At 34.9% G+C, this 14,855-nt stretch overlaps 1 protein-coding gene across 39 annotated transcripts in view; it reads right to left on the reverse strand.

The window, feature by feature from the left end:
- LOC141394628 (sodium-dependent proline transporter) overlaps positions 1-14,855 on the reverse strand; it is a 77,226-nt gene that overhangs the window by 12,673 nt on the left and 49,698 nt on the right. For all 39 annotated transcript variants that reach the window (XM_073969331.1, XM_073969327.1, XM_073969325.1 and 36 more), the window contains exons 3-7: positions 10,555-10,686; positions 10,285-10,463; positions 10,175-10,215; positions 475-595; positions 61-403 (exon numbers count right to left, since the gene is read on the reverse strand). In XM_073969331.1, coding sequence (XP_073825432.1) covers positions 61-403; positions 475-595; positions 10,175-10,215; positions 10,285-10,463; positions 10,555-10,686 — 816 coding nt within the window. The remainder of the gene's footprint in view (positions 1-60; positions 404-474; positions 596-10,174; positions 10,216-10,284; positions 10,464-10,554; positions 10,687-14,855) is intronic.

Raw genomic sequence — 14,855 nt, forward strand, 5'->3', positions numbered from 1 at the left:
GAAATGGCACAAAGAACAGTGCTGCAGCTCCACTGTTGTGTGTCTGTTTGCCTAACTCACCTTCAAAATGATCCATGGCAATGCGCGTACACAATGTACCCATTTGTGTAATAAGAATAAATGTTAAGGCCACCCAATAGGTTTGCTTTTCAGAGTCTTGACGAAAACGATTATGGCTAGCCAGCGTCAAGACGCTACCACAACCAGGACCTAATAACCAAATAGGCATTAGTACAGCAGCTTTAATGCCCGCCATAACAGCCAACCGACTATCGGGTAGAGCGGGTTCCATATAGTCTACCACTGAATCCCATGAGATATTTACATACATTAACAAATGTACAAAAATGGCTGCAAACAAAGTAATCAGTAGCAGGCAAACGCATCTCAGGAATTTTCCTATCTGCAAATAGAGAATGTTGAGTAAGAGAGAGAAATGACGATTTTAAATTAATCAGAGTAATAAACACTTACAAATGATACTCTTTTCAGGCTTATTGCTAATGTTAGTAGCCATACTATAAAAACTCCGCCTAAAATAGGCCATGAGATCGTTAAGGGATTTTTGGAGCTGTCATCGGAACGTATGATGTAACTAAAAAAAGAAAACAAGAAGAATCTATAATATGCGTCTTATAAATATTTCTACAATACAACATAAAATATTGTTACGAAAATTACTGATAGATTTAAGTTAATTTAGACGAATTTCTGTTCAATTAAGAATTTGAATTATAACGTAAATTTTTATTAAGCATTTAGTTCATTTAAATCAAATTTACAACAACAATTACACTATAAGAATTCCAATCACTACTTTTCTATGTTCAACGCTTTCAGTTCACTCCCTCTCTTATTTATTTTTACAACAACAACTGTATGAAGTTCATTGTAATTGTCGCTTAGTCTTAATTTAAACTGTTTACTTAGCTATTGTTTTTGTACTCTTTCTTTCTATTTACTTTGACTATTCGATTATGCTTCTGCATTGTAGCCCCTTCTCCTCTCCCTTATTTACTACAACAGCCCCCTTAGTTGTAAACAATCACCGGCCAGTTTGTATGTGTGTATTTGCCAATTGGTTAGCGTTTCGTCTGAACATTGTAGAATCTCCCAGATCAAGGTGATCAGTCTATGTAGCAGCGGGCACATATAAGTAGGGAAAAGGAGCTGTTGGGATATAGTTGTGAATTGAACGCGATCTTAAACCGTAAGTGTAAGTAAAGAAGTAAAGTGAAAACCAACTGAACTGAAGTCTTGTGTGAATAACTGAAGTAAAGTCAATAAACCATTGTAGAATCGTAATCTAAAACGAACCCTGTTTTATTTTGTACAAATCGTATCGGGGACTAAAACAACGTCTACACGGGATTAAGTTCAAACCCTAATTCCGTAGCAATATGATATCTAAATTAAAAATTCTGATTTTAGTGTTTTGGATTCATATCTAGACACGATTGGCTTTGGTGCCTTCATCGATGGAGAAAAAAATACCACCATATACCTCAATTTACTGCAGATAAGCACAAAAAACTGAAAATGGGCTTAAAACAGTTTTATTTATTTATATATATATATACTAGCTGACCCGGTCCGCGTTGCTGGCCCGTTGTTTGGGTTCTCCGTGTAAACTTTAGTTATCTATCCAGCATTGATACAGCCATAATTAGGCATCCCTCTAGAAACTTCATAATATAAATCAATGTTTTGACATAAATTCCATGTAATTGTATCCCCCAAATTTAAGATATAAAATCTCTTTAATTATACCCTTCACCATAAATCAACAGTTTAAAGCACTTTGTGACCCACATATAATGGTCGGTGCACGTCAATTAACATTGCTATATATTGGATTGTTGGTCTCGGTTGGGGTCGTAATTATTACTGCAGAGAATTGTCAGTATAGGCCCACGTTTTGATATAGCTCCCAAAGAGGATTTAACATCATTATCACACCGAAATGGCTAAAATTTGGTTTTAATGTAATTTAAAGAGGAGAGCATAAATATCCGTATCGACCGAAAGACACGCCTTTCTATTTGCGCTCGGTATGCAACAGTTATAGGTTCACGTTTTGATATAGCTCCCATAAAGCAGTACCTCCCGATTTTCGATAGTTTGGAGATATAGTCACTTTTGGGGGTCGTAAACAGTCTTGCAGAGAATTTACAGTATACGTCCTCGTTTTGATATAGCTCCCATAGAAGGGTGGCGCTTGATTTTCGCTATTTTTGGTGGATTTAACCTCTGGATAGTGACATCTCAAGTTATCGGGATTTTACTGTATTCCAAAATGTAGAGTTGATCGCGCTATCCCACTTATTATATATTATATAGTATATTATCTGAAATAATAAATGTTTGAACATTTTGTGATGACCGCGATATTTCACTTCCGCGAAGGCCATTCAGGGTCAAGACCGTAATTACAGTAGTATTGCAAACAATCTGTAAACAACACGTTCAAAAATATCATGGACTTTAAAAAAAATTGAAGGAGAACCTCCGGTCACTACACTTAGCCATATTAAAATAGCTCACGACCGCGCTATCCCACTTGTTCAAGCTAGTGTTCATATCATTTTTGTGTCACGCTTACTAAAATTATGTATATTAATTGAAATAATACATTTTTGAAAACTTTGTGATGACCGCGACCATTCAGGGAAAACAATCTGTAAACAATACGTTCAAAAATATCAAAGATTTCTGATTTTCTTAAAAACATTGTGGGGAGGACCACCGGTCACTATTCTTAGCAGAACAAAAACAAAAAACAGCTTACTACCGTCCTAATTAACTGAAATAATACATTTTTGATAATTTTGGGATGAACGCGATATTTCACTTCCGCAACGACCATTCAGGGTCAAGACAGTAATTACCATAGCAATGCAAACAATTTGTAAACAATATATTAAAAAGTATCTTGAATTTCGCGGTTTTCTCAAACAATTTGTGGGGAGGACCACCGGTCACTACACTTAGCGGGATAAAAAATAGATTACGACCTATTCTCAGACCTAAAAACTCCACATACAAAATTTCATAAGATTTCCCAATCGATTTTTCGGAATTTCTATATAGTGACATCTCATGTTATCGGGATTTTACTGTATTCCAAACTATGGCGTTGACCACGTTATCCCACATATTGAAGCCAGTGTTATAGCGGTTTCGTAGTCACGCATTCTAAAATTAGGTATATTATCTGAAATAATAAATTTTTGAATAATTTGGGATGACCGCGATATTTCACTTCCGCGACGACCATTCAATAAAATATATAGCCTATTTTCACCACCGGTGTTCCCTGTACATTATCTAAAATTTTCAAGAAAATCTATTCAGCCGTTTTTGAGTCTATTCGGAACATACAAACAAACATACTAACATACACACATTGCCTTTTATATATTAGAAGATATATATATATATATATATATATATATATATATATATATATATATATATATATTTATTTATTAATTAATTTATTTATTTATTTATTTAATTATTTAATTATTTATTTATTTATTTATTTATTTATTTATTACGTCTGTGGAACAATTTATTTGCTCACCAACAACTTCAAATGCAACCGCTACGTTTGTGATAGTCACACATACGAGATTATCTCTCCCTCTTTCGAAAAACATCGTGTGCGTTAATTCCAAGATTTGTTTCATTGATTAAATTAGGCTTAATAGTAATCCAGTATGGAGATCGACCCAAGGACGCATACTTTCATGACATTGTTTCAATGAAACTTGCTCTAAGTCCAAACTAGAGTGGTTTCATTGAAATACCAGAAGAACGGACTTAGAATTGACGACAACGGACCTAGATTATCACAATTGTTTGCAGGTAACTGAATAAGTCAAGAGAGCTGTGGATAATCTAAAATAAACTCTCCTGTGATGATATGTCTTAGCAAAAATTCGGATCCGTTAATCATAACTCATTACAAAGTAATGTAACAAGTTAAAATACTTCACTACTTACTAAGTAATGAGTTCGGTGGCACAAAGCGTGGTGTCCAACTAAAATCCTAGGGTTGTGTGTTCAACGCTTACCCAGCGAAAAGTTTGCCTCCAAAGAGGCAGTTAAATGATATGTACAAGTGATTTGGAAGTGCATCAAATTATGCATTTTCACTCATGATTTTTACAAGGGAGTGACCCCGGAAAGAGGCACTCCATTGCACCGCATTTTAACTGACCCTTTGGCATTGCATTTTAACTGAACCTTTGGCACTGCATTTTAACTGACCCTTTGGCATTGCATTTTAACTGACCTTTTGGGGTAGAATAGGAGGCAGTTTAGAGCACGTGTTTTGAATAACAAAATAAAATGCATTTATTATTTGTGTAAAACAAAAATATTAATAACTTTATTAAATTAACACAAATTATGAAAATTCTCTATTGAATTCAATCGCAAACATGTGTGTTTCCTTAGCTCTTCATATAATCCAAGCTTAAGTGCTTTTGTTTCATCTGCTAAATGGGTTTGATATTGTCTTCCCATCACCAGTTAAGATTTCGACATGTACTCCAACAGCACTCCATTGGGAAATTTTCTTCTCGTGAGTTACCGGAAAAATGTTCACAAAATAAATATTATTTCGTTTGTATTAACAAATGTTTGGAAATGTAAACACGATTATCTCTTTTTGGACTGCTGACTGTAGATGTACAAACTGATTTATGTACATGTAGGGATCTCTAACAACTGCTAATAAAATGTAGTGAACGGAGTGCCTTTTTCACGACTCCGTTTGAACTGCATCCGGATGCTGTTAAATTGTGAGGAATTAGAGTGCCTTTTTCACGACTCCCTTGAACTGCCTCCGGATGTTGTTAAAATGTGACAAGTGGATGTGATTCTTTGGATTGCATCCAAATGCAGTTAAAATGTGAGGACTGGAGTGCCTTTTTCACGACTCCGTTTGAACTGCATCAAAACATGCCGTGACAGAACTAGTCCACATTGCACTACTTCCAATTTATTTTGCTGGGTAGTGTCGGCACGCGCGTTTTTTGTTAACAATATAAAAACCAGTAAGGAAAGCATTAAAGTCGGGCGGAGCCGACTATATGATACCCTACTCGTACACCATCACAATTTCAATATAATTTGGCCAAATTTTTTCTAGACTAAATTACGTTACATTTTCTATATTTCATCAAAATTAGACAGAATTAGGGTATAATTAAAATGTGCTGTAATTGAATACAAACTCCACCTCAACTGTTCTAAAAATATAACATATTTTTTAGCTTATTTTCCAACTTCTAGTGGCAATAGTATAACTAGTTATACTAGTAGTTATGGAATAACTAGTTAATCAGTGCGACATGCCCCTGTTAAAATAGTAATGCCCTTGTTATGTTAGTAACGAGTTTTGTAAGTAGTTACGACTACCAAAAAGTACTAAAAAAACTCATTATTTGGTAACGATTTTTTTGCTGGGGTGAACTCTTGCCCAATCACCTTATCTGGGGGAAAATATCAACCGATTTGTTGAATTGAAAAGCCTCTCCGGAAAGTCGTAAGGAAATCAAAGAACAAAGTCACTAAGACGACAATCAGTTCGGACTGGGACAACTACTAGGCTAAAATTAGTAAGTACAAGAGCGAAATCAAGAAAGCTATGAGTTTGCTTCAGTGAGTCTATTGAGGGGGTACAAGAAGCGGTCAGACTTCTTGAATACAATTTAAGGACAATAAGTCTTTAAGTAGTATATTTCGACACTTCGAATTACTCTGAGCTTCTATCTGGAGTTCACTTCTCCGGCTGTATGGATGTTGATGATGATCTACATTCCCCAGGTTACTGCCGCAACCACCTTAGAGATGCTGAACAGCTGATATAAAGGTTAATAAGTCTTCCATAATAAGTCCCAGAAAATAACAGGAAATTAAAGAAGTGCAGACTGAATACCTTTCTTAAAGTAACCAAAATTAGCAAAAAAAAAAAAAAAAAGAATATCAGTCGGCTTTGCCGACAGATATATACCCTTAGCTTGTATGAATTCATACTTTAATCTATGGACAGTGGCCTTCCAAAAATTTTGTATTTAGGAGGTTTTTAGAATTATGTGGCCTAGCCGGAAACTTTTTTGACACTTATCTTGGCGATTAAGGATGTTCCGCATAAATGGGAACATTTCGCTAATAAATTTGATTTGATGAACTTTTCTGGAAGAGATACATGGCATGAATTAATAAGTCGACCTCGTCCATTTTGGAAGTGGATCTAAATATAGGAGTCATTGCTTCGTTAGTTATTTGTTCCAACCAGCTATTTTAGTTGGTCACCGTAGGTTTTTTGGAGCTCATGGAAACAATCAATTATATTATTGTAATCAGAATCATATGGACTACCTTCGATGAAAGTTTAAAACCATCCTCGAGCAGCCCAAAACAAAGCAAAATTTTACATCCAAACAAAACACGGTGCTCTTGAAACAAATTTAAATGGAAGGTGCTTACACCTGGGAAGTTTTTGCGGATTCTGCAACTACAATGTTCATAGATGAGAAAAATCAAAAAAAAAACAAAAAAATCGCAGGAGCGCTTTTTAAATAAATCGCGATTCAAGTTGACATTTTTAAGGGTTGTTAAGGTTTTTGCGATTTTTCTTGGAAACCGCAAGTCCTATCAAAATGGTAATAAAGAAAATGTTGTAGCTATCAAAATTCTCTACAAGATTGATCTTAATGATATTTTCGTAGGTTTCACAACTTTTGAGATATAGAAGTTGAAATTGGGACAATTCAAATTCAATTCAATTCTGTGTGGTCTCCTTACAAAACAATTTCATGACTGCAATTTCCCAACTTAAGCTTATATATCTAAAAATATGGCACAACCTAGGAAACATTACATAATCCAGTCTTGTAGAGAATTTTCACAGCTATAAGATTTTCTCAGGTCCCATGCCGATAAGACTTGCCGTATTCAAGCAAAATCGCGAAACCCTAACAAAAAAACCTAAAAATGTAAACTGAGCTTATTTATCTCAAAAATGGTACAACCTGAGAACAAATCATAAACACCAATTCTGCAGAGAATTTTCACAGCTACAACATTTTGTTTAGCTCTATTTCGATTGGACTTGCGGTTTCCAAGCAAAATCGCAAAAACCTAAAACCCCTAAAAATCCCTACAGCAATTTTTTCTTGTTTTTGGATTTTTCTCATCAATGAACATGGCTGTTTCAGAATTCACAAAAACTTCCCCTGTGTAAGCGGTTTTCATCAAAAGTTAGTTAAGGCGCACCCTTCATGACATTGTTTTATAAGGGGGCGATGCAGTCAGTGCTTTGTCCCAATTTGAACTTCAATATCTCAAAAATGGTAAAACCTACGAAAATACCGAAAAGGCCAATCTTATAGAGAATTTTCATAGCTACAACATTTTCTTCAGTCTCACTTTTGATAGGACTTGCGGTTTCTAAGCACAATCTTGAAAACCTAAACAACCCCTAAAAATGTCAACTTGAATCGCGATTTATTTAAAAAGCGCTCCGGCGATTTTTTTTGTTGTTTTTTGATTATTCTTTTCTATGAACATTGTAGTTTCAGAATCCAACAAAAACTTCCCAGGTGTAAGCACCTTCCATTTAAATTTGATTCAAGAGCACCGTGAAAAATTTTACACTTTCGTGAGGAAGGTACCGGAAGGTATTGTCGGATATGGTATATCTTCGAACTTGATTTAAATTCAGAGAAATATTAAGGTGTGCAAACGTTTGACCAATGTGAGTCACTCCTTATCACGTCCAAAAGGGATTTTAATGCTCACAAAAACATTATATAGATGTACAAGGGTCACACGGACTAGCTTCGGTAAGCGACAATTTTGTTGCGTAAATGGTATCCGAGGGTGTTTTCCGATATAGATCTTCTTGGAAATTTATGTGCTTTTGCAAGAAATTTTACGATTATCTCAGGATGTATGGACTTGTCCCCTGGAAAATTGTATCGTTGTGCGAAGACAATCTTCTACAAAAATCTAAACTATCGGAGACATGTCCTTAACCTGCACTTTTGTAAAATTTTGTGTGGGAAGTACCGTCCACTACGGTCATAGTCCATCTTCGAACTTCATATAATCCATCTTCGTACGTGGACCAAATCGAACAGCCAGACAAAGAGACGAACGGATACGACTAAAAAATTATCGTCTAAAACCCTTTTTTCGATGAGGCATATTTTTTAATACCCTTGTTAACCCAAAATACAGTAAACTGCAACATTCAAAAATAAAACAACTAAGAGTGAGAAGGGTGCCACCGTGGTGCAATTGTATTTTGTAGTGCAAAGAAGACTAAATACTAAGTTTCAGCTATTTTGGTAAGATAATGTGGCTAAAACCTCCAAAATACCGAAAATAGGACGGTACCGTTTTATGGGGGCTATATCAACACGAGGAAGGTTTTGACTAAACTAAATGCCAAATTTCAGCTATTTTGGGTGAGATAATGTGGCTATAATCTTAAAAATACCGGAAATCAGGAGCTTTCAATGGGGACTATATCAAAACGTGGACCGATAAAGCTCGTTTACAATACCAGACGTCCTAAAAGTAATAGCAACTGATAAAGCTTTGGCGCGAGCTGTATCTTGATTTTAACATACAGACGGACAGACAGGCAGACGTACAAACGAGCATGGTTATATCAACCTAGAATTTTATACTGTCCATGAATATATATACTTTACAGGGTTTCCGACAAACATTTCGATGTGTTATCTTACACCATATTATGGTGGAGGGTATAAAACTACCATCTAAGTACAAACAAGTAAAAGTGGGTTTAAATTTACCCGGATAAAACCTTTTATAACCTAACATCATGAACCAAATATTACGCCGCTTACAAAACTGATCGGAGCGATACGTTTCCAAATTTTTGTATGCATTCCTAAATTTTAATGAAATCAATTTAGGTCGTTTCTCTCGTGAAGAGATATAATCAGTCTCTAGTGCTATCGACTCCTCAGTCCCCAAACAAAGGGTTTAGTCGGGTTTATTCGAGAACAGAGGCGAATCTGACGCACATTGGCTGAACTAATGATTCCTTACGAGCTAACGCTCTAAAAGCGGATGTAAAGAACCTTGATTCCATTATAGGTGATTCGATCGGCATCTTCAAGCAAGAGCGGTTGACCTTCAGAACATCTTGAAGGTCATTGGATTAGAAAACAGTAAGATCAAGTTGTGTTGGCGAGGCTCTTGCAATCAGAAGCTCTTGAACAGATATAGCGTAGTTGGTGCATCAAATATCTCAAATCGACCGAAAATATATATGGGAACTATATCCAGATCTAAACCCCTATTCTGACCGATGGCTAAAAAATAATCTTCCTCATTTTTTAGCACAATCAGACAATAAATGCCACCTCTACGTGGCCATAGTCAAAATGCCAAAATGTACGCATATTAGATTTTACGTCCTATTGTTATCAAACGTTGACAGCATTGGTGGCGTAGTTAATAAATATTACGCCTAAAAATATGCTCGATTTTTCAAAATGTTAATACTGTACGAATGTTATTACAAATGAAATTAAAAGTTCATAAAATTACTGTAGAACATTAGTAAAAGCTTTGTTCCTTTACTTTTTGAATGGTAAAAGTTGTAAAAGAGAAAAGTGCCAAAATTGCTCTCTCATGAACATTTTTAGCAGAAAAGTAAAGGAACGGAAAAATGGTAGATTTGGTAGCAATGTCAAAAAAAACATAAAAAATCAATTTTCTTCTTTTATTTCACAGTTTTTAATTTTGTTTTGTCAGCGTTCGACTTTTTCTTCTGTTTTTCGTCCATTTTTTTCTTCATTGTGAAATAATCGCCAAACAAATGTCGAAAAATTAGTTCTACCATTTTTTACCTGCAGAAATTTGTCTGGTAGCATGTGGAAGAAGAGAAAGGCATATGTGCTCTCTCTCCTCTCTCACTCTCTTAAAAATTGCTGCCAGTTTTACCATTTTTTGAGGTTAAGGAACGCGTTGCAGGTTAAAAATAGTAACAAATGCTAAAAATGGTAACCTCAGGTAAGTAAAGGAACACAGCTAAAATATTCAAATTATTGGAAAGAAGTTTCTGCGACTGTAAATTAATTTTATCATTTATATAACATAAAAAACTGCAAATACATACCGAAAGAATTCTTCCGAGGAATGTGGAAAAATCTCATCTTCCTGAAAAAAAAATAAAATAAAAAATTCTTTAAATTCCACACAGGAGGTGTCCAAACGAAGACAACTCACATCGTAATCATCATAAGTGCTATGTGTTGAACAATTTGGAGTATTCCATGAGTTATTACAACTCATCCATGGTATCACAGTTTGTAGAGAATTGACGGCATAAACTAAAGGAACCGCTGCTATGACGGCATAATATGATAACGATATAAAATTATGTAATAAAATGGAATAACCAATGCCTACGGAAGGAAGATACAAGCAACAAAATTGAAATCTGTGGTTATTTTTTAAATAGATTATTAAATTTTAAAATAAATATTATGACATTACCTTTAAATATGGGTGCTACACGAAACACTGATATTGTACCCGAAGATGAAAATTGTCCCAGAAATGTTTGTATACCAAAGATGGGTATTGCGTACAGCAGAACACCCAACAGATATGGCAATAACGCGTATGCTAATCAGAAAGAAAAAAAAAACAAAATAAAAATGTAGAAAAAAGCGATAAATGCAGTTTAACAGAAGCAAGGCAGCAATCATTTGAAAGGAAAAAATAAATCAATTTGCTCTAACCTTTCAATGAACCTTTCTAATCAGCTCAGTATAATTGAATATAATCACAGCTGTGACGGCAGTATGTCTAATGAAATGACTTGATTTGCTATGGTAGACTTTGCCATACTAGTATATGTTTCTTCATGAAATACGAGGAAAGGAAATTAGTGTTAGAGTCTTGCAGTTTTAGATTGCAGTTACTGACATTTTCATTGAGAAAATAGTAAAGAAAATAGCAAGAAGAAGTAAAGTTACGTAAAGCTATTTGAATGGTTTTTTAGTTGATTTTATATGCAATATTGACACAAAGTATAAAATTTCAATAGAGAGAGAGAGCTCACAATATTTTAGATATAAGTTTGAAATTAAGAACATATTATATTATATATTAGTTCCTGGATATTTGTAATTGAAAATGAACCATATCAGGCCACGTTCAGTATAGTCCCCATGCAAAAGTTCAGCCCAAATTATCCAACAGAATTGACAGAATAACTAAAAAATCTTTCAAATGAATATTAGAATTTTCAACCACATTAGCTCTTATTTGGGATATTAATTCCCGCAGAGAACTGATAATATACATAGGTCCACGTTTTCGGTACTTCGAAGATATTAGAATTTTTTTAAATATTGTCTGTAATATGGATTTTCGAATTCCTTTTGGCTGGAGAACCTCTGTTGTAGTATTTATATTTTTAATTCAAATACTGTGGTTATAGCAATCAATGAAAAATATTTTATTGCTCTTTGCAAGGCCTATAGAAGGTCGGCCATTCAGAGTTCTGTCAACAACTTTTAACAACAAACATAATAGATTTTGTATTATTGTGATTTGAGTTTCTTTGTATTTTAAATCACAATAATGTTTTTGACAACAAGCATAACAATCAGGTGGGCTTAGTGTCCAACTGTATAAACTGTGGCTCTTTGTAGTTTTTAAACTCCAATAAACGTTTTTGTATTTGTTTTGTACACCAAGGAATTTTTAATTTTGGAACTTGCGGACTCACGGTAATTCTTACTGTGTTGAATAGATAAAAGAATCTTAGGAGAATATCTAACAACTTCCGTGCAGAAAGTGGTCAAAATAGATCCACGTTTAAATGAAGGAATTGCATTCGCAAATATGTATGTCGAATAGAGATATACATACAGTGTTTTAATGTGGTGGAGGACCCGAACATAACGCCTTTTCCTCTTCTTTAAAGTACATATCCATATATCACACGCTAAGTCCATATTTACATTAGGCAATATTCCTTACGGCAATTGCCAGTTTGTTGGTGAGAGAGGGTGTTGAGAGTCAAATGGTTACCATATGCCCCACCTCTCTCTCCATCAAACTGACAATTGTCGCAGGGAAATTGCCTAATATAAATATGGACTAACTTAAGTCCCATTAAAAAAGTTTTGTGTCATTTTTGCCTTCATTTAAACACATTTTTTACCACGATTGTGATTGTTTAAGTCTGGAGTATTACCTAGGGTTTTGGGTAGGGAAATCCCGCACCGGGATTTCCCGGGAATTCTCGGTTTTTTGATTACGGGATTTTCCCGGGAAACGAAAACATATTTCCCGGGAAATCGGGAAATATCTTTTTAAATTTATCGCAACTAATATTGAATTAATGAATAAACTCTGTCCGTCTCTTTTATACCATAGAATCAGAATTCTATTAGATTTTACAGAATCAATAAATTACAAAATATTTGGAAATATCTTTAATCTACAACCCTGTTTTCAGGGATAAAGTTATAAGAGCCGCACCAAAAACATGGACTATAACGACGGATTTTTATTCTTTATTATTTTCTATTTTAAAGTCCCTCAGTCATTGGGCTAAAGAGGGTCCGGCTTGCTGGCTGGTGGCCACGATAACTTTTGAACTTTGAACGAAGCCACCGATAACGTCAAATATTTAGCATTCCCCACAAAAGTTCAACAATTATCGCTAAAATGGTGCGCACGATAACTCTCGAAGGGAATAACCGACCGATTCGGTTATAATTTTCATATGGTAATATTAGTTCCAGGCATAGAACGGGTTCCACACAAAATTCGAAAAAGTGAAGTTTTAGAGCTCCTCTCGGATCGATTTAAAATTTTTTTCAGCAATTTGTCTTTACGGTCCCCTTTACGTCGGTACAAATTTTGTCGGCGGCAAGTCCATACTTCCTGAGATAATGTCTTAAACCAAGAAACCTTGACGGCAACAACTAAAATGAAAAATTGGCATGATAACTCCTGCAGGAAGTTACTGATTGGTCCTAACTTTGCATATCGTATTATATCATCTAGTCATGTATGAGTTTGAAATATGGAATATATCGGTCCAGCCCTTCTGGTACCTCCAACACAAAATTTAGGAAAAGTGCAGTTTAACAGCTTATCTCGAATCGTTTTGAAATTCTTTCCAAAAAGTTTTACTTGAAGGCCCTGTTACTTTTGTTGGGAGGGCAAGTCCACTCTTCCTGAGGTAAAGGCACAAAATCTCAAAAAAGCCTGCCGATACCAACTACATTGTGTAGTACGTAAGATAACTGTCGATGGGTGAAATCTCCCACACTCTCTCTTTTAAATGTTTGGCAACATGTTATGTGCCCTAGTTACAACGGTAAAAAAAATTCGGGTCAAATCCACACTTCCTTAGGAAGTGGCTCGAAAACTCAAAAAGTCCCTAGAAACGTCAGAAGTATTGTGTTTGCTTCTTTTCTTTAGGTCCGAGGCTGAGGGTATATCTCAGTCGGCACAGCTGACTGATACTTTCTTACTTTTTTCAAGCAATCTTAAGCATAAGAATAATAATACGATTTGGAATTTCTAATCAATAACTTAATTGTTTGAGCCAAATAACTTTCCATAGAGCGATTTCATTAGCTTTGAATAATGGAAATGGTCAGTGTGGGCAAAATCCGGGCAACATGGTGCATTTTTCCATATTTTTTCGATTTTAATCGATAGAGCGAAAACGTGTCCTCCATTTTTGATCCCGAAACTCTTTGAAAATATTGTATTTCATATAAGTTACGATGGAAAGATAAAAAATCACGAAAACATTGATCCACTCTGGTATTTTAAAATTTCCCGGGAAATCCCGGATTCCCGGGAATGGCGATTTTTGGTTTCCCGTTTCCCGGGAATGATAAAAACCGGGAAAACCCAAAACCCTAGTATTACCCCAACGGCTTAACTTCATTATTACACTATGCAACACTGAAAATGCAAACAACTTCTAGTATTAATTTTTTGAAAGTACATATTTAGACTACAAAAACCCTAGTTGGGTTTTGTCCTGTCAGATCCAGTTCGGATTTTATGGCCTCATCTAAACCGGGCTAAATCTACACTTTTTCGCATTTATCAGGCCTTTATCTCAGAAACGAATAGGAATTTGGCCTAGCTGTCTTTAGCAATATTGTAGCCATAAACTAGTATTATTTATCTTTTGAAGAAACCACATAAGAAAAACTCCATCTAGGGCATCAAAATCTATAAAATATAGAAAATTTTACATAATTGCTGAAATTCTGGTCAGTATCGGCTAAACTATTGGGAGTTGAACCAAGTAACCTTTTGCAAAAATCTTCTCAACAATTCTTTAGAACATTCTGAAACTCTAAACTGCTTACTTCATGTTGTTTCAGCGGTATTTTGCATCATATCTTTTACAACAAGTATTTTAAACACAGTTCACACCAACAGTTTATTCTGGCATTTCGGATTTCACTACATTATTGACATTTTTATTAAATCGTCGTTGAGAAATGTACTGAAAACAACGGGACAGAGGCATTTTACAACAATGACATGTTCTGAAGAGTTGTGTATTACATTCCAGGGAATATTTTTCCAAAAGAAAATATTCAGAAAAAATTAACGGTTTTGGGAGATACGGTGCGAAATTTATAAAAATTGTGGTATTTTTGCATATATTTTGAAATTTGAGGCAATAAATGTAGTTTTTCGAGTTCATTATTTCTCCAAATATTGTTTTCTTGTCCTTATCTACAAATTTGCTTCAGAGGTCAGAAGAAGATTCGCATTGGTTTCAGAGATATAGCCCCGAA

Source organism: Musca autumnalis, unplaced genomic scaffold (genome assembly GCF_047663935.1).
Source record: "Musca autumnalis isolate F117 unplaced genomic scaffold, ASM4766393v1 scaffold_2, whole genome shotgun sequence".
NCBI classification, from domain to species: Eukaryota; Metazoa; Arthropoda; class Insecta; order Diptera; family Muscidae; genus Musca; species Musca autumnalis.